At 41.7% G+C, this 11938-nt stretch overlaps 1 protein-coding gene across 1 annotated transcript in view; it reads right to left on the bottom strand.

Moving 5' to 3' along the window:
• Positions 1 to 4866: 4866 nt before the first annotated feature.
• LOC111268142 (uncharacterized) overlaps positions 4867 to 11938 on the bottom strand; it is a 38909-nt gene continuing 31837 nt past the window's right edge. The window contains exon 2 of the mRNA XM_022846913.2: positions 4867 to 8482. Coding sequence (XP_022702648.1) covers positions 6557 to 7303 — 747 coding nt within the window. The 5' untranslated portion in view covers positions 7304 to 8482 and the 3' untranslated portion in view covers positions 4867 to 6556. The remainder of the gene's footprint in view (positions 8483 to 11938) is intronic.

Genomic DNA, 11938 nt, shown 5'->3' with positions numbered 1-11938 from the left:
CTTACTTACATCGAACGCATACAGACCCGATATACGATGGCGAAAATATGTGGTTTGAAAGAACCGATATATACATAAGCGTAAATTTAAACAGTACAATTATAACTGAATATATTTACAGTGACCCGTCTGAATGAAAATATTCAATGGTGTGACGTTAGTGGCGAATCGTTGTTAAATTATATACAACGCTTAATTGGGTCGAGAAATTTCCGTTCGCTACGTAATCTCGTTTCCCACGGACTCCTTTAAAAAGTGCGTTGTCATTTATGATGATGACCGTTATTTTATTAGATGTGGGTAGCGTATCAGCCTACGCTGCCCGCAAGCCGCAAGATGAACAGTTATGGTTTGGAAATCATGAAATGCTTGCTATGGCCTTGCAAGCATTTTATAGCGTAGACAGGTCTGTGTTTATGTGGCCATTGTAATTTTGTCGTCTATGTATAAAAGTCGTCCTATTTTTAGACTGACGCATTAGACGTTTTAAAGCAATTATGAAAGGTATTCATTTTCTACGAGTTAAAATGGTTTACAACATGAAAGCTATTTAAACAATAATCCAACATATAATCCCAGATTACCGAGAATTCAACGGAATTCATTATACGAAAGATCGATGTAAATATGTGACGATACCTCCTTAAGGATTTGAGCTGGGAACTCCAAGACTGAGGCTTTTAAGGAGTAAACAGTTGGGTGTATTGATGGCAATTTATATTATCTCCATATTAAGGATTATGAGACTATATCTTTTATTTACTACAATCAAACCGAATATATACGGAATGGCATTTGGTTACGTTCTGTTTCAGCGCTTTGCACATTCTCGATCGAGGTCTATGATTTACCTCCTGTTTTTTGTCAGTTTGCGTGGATCTTATTGTCAGACTATTATTTCTGCGGTTATTAACGTTATCGTTACTTAAAAAACACAATGGTGTAATGTGTTTATTAAAAGCCTATATCAAAAAAAGACTATTTACTCAACATTATGAGAGCACTTAGTAGAACATACGTAATTTATAATAGATAACCAAAAGTTATCCTATTAGTTAGAATAAGCGCATTGTAGTAAATGAATCCAAGCATTTTCCAGTTTTGCCGTTGTTTTCATATACTCATCTCAACGAAACCTTTAAATACAATTACGAAGCAACAATAGACGTGAAGAAAAATTTTATACTACGTATGAAATTATTTAGAAAATATTCTGTGACGCGTGTACACGTACCGCCAATACCGATAATTGATTTCGGTTTTCGAAACCGAAATCAATCATCGGGTTCAAGTATGCCTTGTTGTAACCCTGGAAGCTTTCGGATGTAAAAGATCCGTGTATGTTTTCGAACACAAACGTATATCAGTCGGAATTCAGTTGACATGAGACAAACAGGTCGAGCAAAGCTGACTTCGCAGACTCGTGGGATGATTGTATTTTTTTTGAACATTACCAATTAACTTCAAGTCAAGTTCAAACTTAACGTTGACAGCACATGTAAATCGAAGAATTCAAAACATAAACAAAAAAGCGACTTTTTTCAACGTGCAGAACGTATATTACTTTCTAATCGTATCCAGCCGCGTTACATAAAAGCGTTCAATAGAACGATTATCTGCCGCGTGCTGAAGTGCTAAAAACTCAAAGCCCAGTTTCTTCATTGTAATCGACGGCAGTGGTTCGGGTTTTGGCTTTAACTAACAATTCTATATTATTTAGCATTTCTCTTGTTGAGAATCGTGCTTTTGGATCACCAATAATCAGGTTAACGCAGATTCTCATCTTTAAAGCAGGCCCCAGCGATTGATCTTTCGGTCTAATGATCGTCTTTTTTGTCTTTGATCTTGTTGTAATGCTGGATTTTGAATCCGCAAGGAACATGGACGGACTGGGCTTTCCGTGGCTACCGGGCCGCTATGATGAGTATGCAGCATGCGATTCTCAATACCGCGTACGAGATATCTCAGATAAATTGGCCTTTGCTGACTGATCAAATCTTTCAGACAAAGTATGCATATCTTTGTTTTTAAATAAACTTGGTTTGTCGCTGGCCCAGAAGTGATTATCCTCGTCTTCATATGTATGCATTCATGCATATGCATGCTTACCGCGGGAGGCTAACTTGGAAGAAGTGCAAATGGCTTTATGGTGTGTATACGAATGCCATATAACAATTTTTCATTCTCACTATATAACGTTCATCGAGATGCTTGCACCCGTCGTTTTCCAAAGCAGGGCAAATTTGTGAAGCATAGTTCATTTATAGGCTCGGCTCTTCCAGTCCTCATTGAACATGCCTCCTCGATTTCCTCCAGTTCTACCTTATTTTAGTACGATCCTAGATAGAATCTATTGTTACTCTGCCGTGCTATTGGCTTAGGCTATCGAAAAAATCTTATGCGTTGTATATAAAACTTTGAGCTATTCTTCATACGATATTTTATATAGGCAGCTTCTTGCACAATCGATCAGGCCATCATGAATCAACCTATCAATGAATGTACCTGCATCATTCGAAGCATGCACTCCAACCCTTCATTTCGTTGGCATTATCATTGCTTTAATATAATAATTTAAACAATTGGGTTTTATCGATGCCTTTATGCCACTTACGTTAATGCAGGGTTTTATGCGTCTGGGCTTATGGGAGCGTCAGCTTGCGTCTGAAGATAGTGTGGATAGTCCACGAGGGTGCCTCGACAACGCAACCGATTCGGTGATCTGCCAGCCGCTTTTGAAATTCATAAGAAACAGTGTCATGTCTAGATAATCGACCTTTTTTTATCTTTCCGGCTGAAAGATGAGAACATATTAGGAGATCAAACTACTCCTTTCTTAGAGCTTTGGATAACGTAAAAGCGTAAAACAAATTTATTGATCAGCGAAACGTTTCTGATAAGCAACGACGTCTGTAAATGTGGATCAATGCAAAACAGGCGCAAACGTTAGTTTGACGGATAGCGGTTCATGTTTAGCTAGATCAGAAGTGGTAGAAAGACACTGTGCAAAACGCTTGATGCTACTATCGAAGAAGTAATATATTGGCTTTCTCGTTTGTATGCATAATAGCAATAGCTGTCACACAAGTTACTGCAATCAAAAAACGCTACTTTTTTTTTTAGCTTCGATTATAAGATTGCAGAAACGATAGTCGTACATAAATTACGAAAAACGCATAGAACGAATTCGTTAGTTTTAAAAAGCTAAACACGGTCAGTTTCTGGCGGAGCAATTGATTAATTTGAAAGAACTGACTCAATATATTATTGTTATATGTAGACGACAAAAATTGGCCTGACGGAGAAACATGTTTGGCCGCCCTTGACAGCTCTGTCAATGCCAAATATGTTCGTAAAGGAAATGATTAACGACATACGCTCCACAAAGCGTATGGGTTGAATAGCTAAAATGATCCTGTGGCCAACCGAGAAAAGGACGACTGTTAAAAATAAAAATTGTTGGATTTTTTGATAGTTGCTAAGCTACGTAAACCTCTCAATGTACTCGCATCAGCCTGCAAAAATGTAGCGCCGACAGAAATGAGCTCAAAGTAGATATGTTTCGCAAACACACACAGGAGAAGAAAGGTGCAGCATTCCTAAGGCACAGTGAGATTGTCAACCTAAGCAGTTGTAAGGATGTCTAGGCTTAGGAAGAGGTAAACATGTTTCGTCGTCGGGGCCAAACGAGTGAAAACATTTTTCACAGCAGCACCAGATGAAAGAGTCACTTGAATATTTCTTTTTGCATTACATAATACCATAATTACAGATACCCCTTAGGTGTAAATTCTGATTCCAGACGCTAATCTCGCTTCCCGGTGTATAAGTCTATGCATCCATTTTACTGTCTGACGATATGCAGTAGCTGTAAGTTCTACTAATGAAATGCCTCCAAAACAGAAAATGTTTTTGTGAAACCGTCAAAAACTAGTCAACCTAAATGTTCATCATCTATTTCTTGCAAAGGTTATTCGTTAACCCGCAACTGTTCGGCTTGTTTTACATTACAGAGTTGTTTATACCTTGAGTACAACGAATCCGAGGTTAGTTTCCTTAAAGCTATATTAGGAAGTGAGATGTCTTCCGCTCTGATCGCTTATTGTAGCGATCTTTGATAGCAAAAATAAAAAATCTTTGCCGCAATTAACTTTTCAACTGCTTACGAGACAACTTAATAGAACTTGATTCATCGTCACGCCTTAATAATGTCAGCTCATCTCACTACAACGAGCCAATCTTTTCTCTAAGCGAACGCCTAATGCCTGGTGGAAATTGACGCAAAGGTGCGTCGTTGTAGCCGATGCTGTTGCTGTGTTCCTTTGTCAGCCACCAGCAATTTAATTACGGCACGTCATTGCCGCTTCAAGCGCTCGTCCTTCCAGGGATACTCCCTGCCTTTCTCGAAAATAAAAACAGATCGCAATATCTATCACCTTTTCTTTCAGATTGAAAAGAATCTACGGAAAATGTATTTTGTCTAAGCACTTTCGAAGTGACTGATCCAAGAGCAAGAAATTCGCTTATAAACGGGTTGAGTATATATGCATTTGCAAGCTAACCTCTGAATCCGTGGTCTACTACTATATCCTTTTTGATCTCAACAGAATGCCTTCACCGTTCCTACTCCGCTCCTACAGGTGCCTGCAAGATTATTTAGGATGCTTGCCAGTCTTTCGGTGAGGATCGCGAGCCTCATGATTTTTTATTAGTTATTATTTATTTTCGAAAAGAGATGAAAGAAAGAGAGAAACAAGATGTACTATGTCTGTTCAAAGCCTGCGTATAATCGTAAATATATTTCCTCTGTATCACCATAACAACAAGTACCTATAAAAATCTATATGTCTAAGATAATACACAGAATTTCATGTCATTGACAAAATGGCTTTATTCCAAAGTTATATCACGCACAACTAATAATTCTGTTGGCATTTCTGGCGTTCGATTTCTAGTTTCATATTCTTCACAAAAAAAATCCACCAGGTGGTACACTTCTACTGCAGTACCTCTAGTAAACTTTACATCGTCTTAATCATTATTCGAATAATCATCATACAGGGATTGCTTCCAATATACGCGTAGATGTCTCCATTGAGAACGTCGTTTCATAAACATGTTTTCGGAAATCTACTACTAACAAATGGTCATTTTACGACGAATCTGCATTTGACAACTTTCCTGCCGACAAAATATTAGCAAAAGAGATCAGATACAGCGCCCAAGTCGGTCTTAGTCAGGTGAAGCAACTTAGGACGTATCGGGTGCATAAAACATTTTGAACTACGCGCGTCTCTTTTAATTTTTCTATCAGTCCCTTGAGGTGTCCTGGCAATATCCAAAAGCTAAATGCCACACCTGCTAGCTAAGATTTAAAAAATCGTTACACTATCGACGAACAGCGGGAAATTTGAAATTTTTCAAAGTAGACGTTGTGGCCCTATTTGGCGCTGTTTTCGATGTTTATATAAAAAAAAAAAATGACACGATATCTCATGTATTCTTCTCATCGCGCTGTATACGAAAGCTATAAGCGCCGTTAGGTGGCTCAATTCAATTTTCGTTTATGTTCGCTTCTCTGTATTTACATGAATCGTACGAACAGCATCGGCGCGAGATATGGGCCCATGAGCGCCATTTACGTTACTAACCTAATATACGCTCGAAAATTGTTTTTCCTTTTTACGATAATGACAACAGTAAACATTATTCGTTTATGCTGTGTATATGTGTATGATAATGATAAATCCCAACGCTTTCGTTTTTTCTGTCTTCGTTTGTCTCCTCCACTTCCGCTTGTTTTCTGTTGTCTGAAATAAAGATTCAGCCAAAAGTTATTCGATACGGGATTGCCCCTTCTCTCATCCAGTGGACCTTTCACTGTCTTCTGCTTGTCTCGTTGTCGACTTGTTTATCTGTCTACCATGTTTGTACATTAACATAATCGCGAATATGTCACAATCAAAAGAGATGCGGACGCTTGACCTCTTTTCAGTCACCACACAGTAGTCTTAGCTATATTAAGGTCGGTTTTTTTTTTGCATTCTCATTATCGCTGCCATTGGCTTTAGCTTATAGCTTGTACAACCTTTTATCATGTTGCGTTCTATGACCGTTTTTACCGATCGTCAAATCATCATAAAGCGGAATGTACAGTATTGTACAAAGTTTGTTTATCTCATCGTTTCTATCATTCTCATTATAATGGCGTCCACTTGTTTCCTTTTCACGCACTTTCCCGTTCATTTACTTTCTGCCATCACACCTATTTATATCTCGTACTATTCGTCATGTATATATTTATACGACCGTCATTACCACCATCCTTATTTTGTTCACCTTTCCGCTTCAATGCTTCCATATTTTATTGAAGCGGCGCATACTCATTCTTCTATCATCTCATACATTATGGCGGTAAGCGCTCCCAGTGCGGCAGTCGCAGATACCGTTTCCTGCTAGCTCTGTCCGGCCCGCTGTTGTGGTGACCTGTTGTTCTGCTGCTATAGTAACTTCCTGTCTGTTGAATCAACGTTTGGTACGTCAGATATTGTTACGGTCAGCTGATGTAACGTCGGGCCCACATGACGCGCAATGCGATCGTCGCCATCTCAACGAGTAGCCATGGCGTCAATGCGACACTCTGCGAGACGGCCAACTTGAACACATTGCGGTTATCTGTGCTGGCTGCGTGTACGACGCACGTGACGAGACAGGCGATCACGCCGATCGTTGTGAGTGTCACGGCAAGAGTGACGTGCATGCCGGGGAAAATGTACTGTAGGCCTTGCGGGCCTTTCTGCCGACAGTCGACGATATGCATGGCCGTACAGAACACGCATAGCAGGCCGATGATACAGGCTGCGAAAAGCGCGTGTCGAGTGTCGCGGTCAAGCAACGCCGAACAGCCGAGAAGAAACGTGCAGAAACCGGACGCCACCTGCGCAACTCGGAATCGCAGCAGTACGGCGAGTGGGCGACAGGCGTTGAACGGCTGGAGAACAGCAGGCGCTTTGTGGGCATTGGTGAGTGGCACCGAGTACTCGGTGACGATGATCGTCTCCAGGTCGGGCGCAGACGCCACCGAATGTCTAGTGCGGTAGATCGAGGGAACAGGTAGCTGCGTAGCTTTCTTCTTGTCGACGTTGGTTGCGACAGAAGCTGAGTTATTTAGGTCGTTGGCACTAAGGGGCACCCCCTCCGACAAGGCGCCGTTTCTTCGCAACGAACAATCTGCGCGCGGCAGGAGATCGCTCTGTGACGGGCCGGACTCTTGCGATGATGAGTCCTCTTGACTGCTCATCATGTGCTTCTTAGTCTCAATGGCAACAGCGGCTCGCGCTAGTACTTCGATGATTGCTCACTGATGCTACCTTTGCGCAGCAGCTGTCACTGTTGAGACTGCAGCTGTTGGTGCGGACAGCGACGGCGGCGGCCGAATCTTCGCTGGTGACCGTGGCTGCTAAGGCCGTGACAAGCAGACTTGCGGGACTGAAACTGGATTCGGTGGGGGCGACAGCAGCGGCAGTAGTGATTGTATCGTTGTGGACATCAGAGACATGTACTTTAACGTTCGTTACTTACTTCAATGAGTGTGAGGGTGATAGTAGCGATGATGAAGATATCGATTGCAATACGGATGTTGATAAAATGGACGCTGGCGCTGTTGCGGATGATTTCGGCGACAATGGCTTGTAGAACGACCGTTATTAATAATTTTAATCCTAGTACCGTTCCGATTACCAATATTATTTCTACTACGATTACGATTAAGACTAGGTACTGTGCTGCCTTACAGTTACTAGGTTTATTTACGTTGCTTAACCCGGCAATAGGAGCAATGATGGTAGCTGTGTTTTTGTTGGTCGCGACAATAATCGCTATAGCGGTAGTAATTGCGACAATGCGTAGGGTCCTACACTGGGTTATTGCCGATACCGTTGAAGCTGTCGGTGTCAATGGGCCGCATGGCATGCCCAGTGACGATAAGAAGTTGCTGCTGACGATATTAATCGGTGATAATGACGAATTGGTTAAGAAAACTGGACGATTGCTACTTGGCAATGGTATTCGTGTTTTAAGGTTTGTAGTAATGACAATACTGGTGGTAGTAATATTAGAAAGGTAGCGTTGGATACAGTTGCAGCCTTGATTTAGGCTGGCGTTTGGCGTCGTCCAGGCCGACGCTAACGACACTGCTGCTAGTGAAGGCGTTACATTATCGTATATCACGGGCGTAGTGGTCGAGCCGCCTTTGTTGTCCCTCTTAGCATTAGCTCTACGCGACGTTTCTGGCCGTTGGTAAGTGAGCGAAGAAACTGACGAAAGTATGACAGCAGCAGCTTTTTTCCCGTCGACGTCGTCTGCGTCAACGTACGGGAAAAGCCTCGTCGGCACTCGGGAGGCCTGCAACTGCAACAGGTATTCTACTACGGCAATCTGCATAAGAATCAAAATCGCTCTCGGAGAACGCCAGAACGACTGCCTGTAAGCAAAACAAAAAAGAGAAAAGAAAGAGAGTCACGAAGCCAGTCGATACCAAACGGCGCAAGCGGAATTAGAATCTGTTTGCGACACGGACGCTGATGGCTAAGTAGAATGACCATGGCCGGGTTGATTTAGAGTTTAGTAAAAAGAAGGAAAGCAAAAAAAGACAACAGCTACGCCAGCACGTATTAGTGGAGAAGAGGTCCTGACAATCTCCTTTTAGCATTGCTAATACAAGTGTACTTGCAGAAAGACAGAAACGCGGTGGAAAAGTTGTGGTCTATAAGGACGGTGCTCCTACACAAGATCATACACGACAAACAGCGATGCCATGTTAACGTTGCGTACGCCACAGCCCATGTCTGTTCTCGCGTGTACAGGCCGTAATGCAGGCGGCTATACTCCGCAGAAAGTATACGCATACGCGCCTGTAAATAGCCCGAAACCAGCCAATGCTTCAAGTATTATTAAATATTGTCAAGGTCGGTGGCTTGTCCTAAAATCTAGACCCTGCTTGCTACTACTTCCACTCGCAATTCAAAAGATGCAGTCGGAAGAAGAAAACCCGCCTTGCCTTAGTCAACCGCCATCTCAAGGACGGCATAAGGGAAATTCCTCCGGGCGGCTAGCGACAGTGTATCTGCCTGCGTTGGCCTCTATTGCTTCCGTGGATTTTTTCTTTATTATGTAGGCCCCGGGAAAGGATTAGACCATTTTATAGACACTGTATTACAACGGCCAGGCTGGCTCATAACGGACTGTAAGATTACTGACGTAAGGCCGCACAATCTTTAGTCTCCCACAAGGAGCCAGTTTTCAGCATTTTGTTGTTAACATATATATAGTACAACTTTAGATAGCAAGCACTGCTTTGAAAAGCAGACATAAATTAGATTGCAACGTGAAGACATAAAGCACCAAATACGTTGTATTGTGTCTGATCAAAACGAGACATGCCGTCACTATAAAATGCGTCAAGTTGCAATGCAAGACCGAGTAGATCCTGAGGAAGGTCTTTAGGGTAGCCGCGAGGTAATACGTTACACACTGATGTAAAAACCTAGTACAAACTTTCGGTCAGATCTACCGGTTACTTAGGACAGTATAACCCGCTATTGTATAATAATCCCAGGAGAATCACTTTTTCTTGGGTGACGTCTGCAGTCATGAGCACGAAAAGAACATGTCGACCTTTCATTGCCGTCAACTGGTTAGCGAACTCCTCAGAAGCTTGTTCATTTGGCTTTCTTATATACATTTATCCTCCCACTGAAAAACCCGAATAGTTACATTTGTTTTTATGATTTCCGATTTATAAGGTTGGGTTGCACAAAAAATATGCAATCTTTCTCATAACAGTAGCCTTTCTGTTATTCAATTTAGTATATCTAGGGATGGAAGACACGCCTTAATCTGAAGCCGGCCAGCAGCCCCCGCGCACTGAGACGCAAGCACCGAATGAAATATAAATACGAACACTCCATCAAGCGCTAACATGAATGCGAAGGCATTGTTTTGCATGCATTGGGACCACGATGAGAGAAGGCGTTCACGATCATGGTCTGCTCTTGCTTGTCGGCACACGAAAGATGCTGTACTATATAATATGTTGTCATATTTCACTTCATTCGTATTTTTTCTGCTTGTGAAGATTATGCTGCATATTTCACGTACCCACCATTAAATGCGGCAGTCGGCGAAACTACTGAACTCTCTCCACGTTACGTTCCTCTGAACTGATGATTAGCTAATTCAGCCATCTTCAAACTTCCGGCGCTCGTTTCTGAAACCTGAAGTGCCTCGGAAATGTTCTCGAAATTTCATTTCTCGAAAATTGCTCCGAAAACAATCTAAACATCTCTGTGCATTGTACATTTATACGCGATAATTCATCGTCCAACAGTATAAACATGTGTACTAGTTTTTGTGTTCTGCATATAACATAGAGATATACGGGGAACTGTCGTCATCAGGGGGCGCTTCAAAGGAAAGTTTTATGGTTCGGTTTTGGCAACATATACATATTAATATTTGCACGACAAAATTTATGTGGCAGCAACTTGTATTGCCTCTAGGGTTACTTTCAACGCGAAGTCAAGCTGCCCTTAGCCCTCCGGATTTGAAGATCAGTTGAACGTGGTACGCCTCGTTAGTCTTAACAACCGACAATGTTCTACGTATAGAGAAGCAACCAACGGTCGCTGTCCGCTTCGGCTTTTTACTAGCAGGCCAAGCACTTCCGTATCGACAAATGGAAGGAAAATCGAATCGGCTAAAGTCTTACGGCCTTACTGTCAGGATAGCATAGTGTGTACCCCCCTGTTACCGTTCTCGTTTTCTCTTTGACACGTTACCATCTTAAAGGCAGCCATCTTAAAAAATATGGAGAATTACCATCTATATTGTTGTTTTCTAATAATAGCGTAATTTGGAAGATGTACCCATTAATAATCACGTAGACGAAGAGACAGGCAGGCTGACACACCATGTTCGATATCATCCCTTCGCTGTTTGGTCGTTTGAGGTCAACGATAGTCTTATGGTAGTTGGGCACGTTTGAACCTCACGCTGAAAGCACGCATACGTCTAAATTTACAGAGACCAAAAAACGGTCATTTTGCAATATTCACTGCATAGTTGCGTGGAATAGAAGACGTACCCTTCTATCTTGTACTCCCTAGTACCCTCATAGCGCTATCATCCAACACTGGATGAATGGCTACGTACTAGTTTATATTCAACGTAGTAAGTTATTAATAATTAATTGAATAAATGAAGCCTAATGTCTGAGCAGAACAGCTGATCCGTTTGTAGTAGATTGCTGCTGCTACAAGAGGGATTTTGCACAAATCCTTCTTTGGTAGACGGCTAATGTAGTGATATCCTAAAGTACTCACCTCAAGACCCTAGAATATTTTTTTAAGAAAAAGTTGCACCGCAATGGCGGAAAATGCAGCTAGACAAATTCTTTTTCGTTTGTTGTTGTCAAAAACTGTCGCGTACAATAACTTTAGAAAACGTATTGTTAAATCATTGTCATTAAATTTACGTATTACGCCTATCTGTTTTCGCAGCGTACTGGGATAATTGTCTAGTCAATATTAGTCATCTAGTTCCACAAAAAGTGGGCTGGGATTACAAAAAGTCTACTATGCAGACCACAGAACTAATTATAATCATTACTATATTATTAATTAGCAGAAAATTTCCGTTGATTACGCGTTTTGTATTCAACCTGCCCCAAAATGGACAACGGAACCCGGTCAGCAATCTAAAGCACTTAGCAGTGAATTATTGTAGCCAAAAACTTTCGTCGCTTTCTACACGTGGAAGGTTATGGTCACAGTCTCTCCCGCGGTTATCCTTTGCGGGTGTTCTGTCCTGTCACTGCAACCACAGGTGCCTCAATCTCTCTTCAACCTTTTCCCCTAACATATTTTTCTTCTTTTAACTA

Source organism: Varroa jacobsoni, unplaced genomic scaffold, assembly GCF_002532875.2.
Source record: "Varroa jacobsoni isolate VJ856 unplaced genomic scaffold, vjacob_1.0 scaffold_1262, whole genome shotgun sequence".
NCBI lineage: Eukaryota > Metazoa > Arthropoda > Arachnida > Mesostigmata > Varroidae > Varroa > Varroa jacobsoni.
The sequence above is the reverse complement of the archived record's forward strand: the minus strand, read 5'-3'. Positions and strand labels throughout refer to the sequence as shown.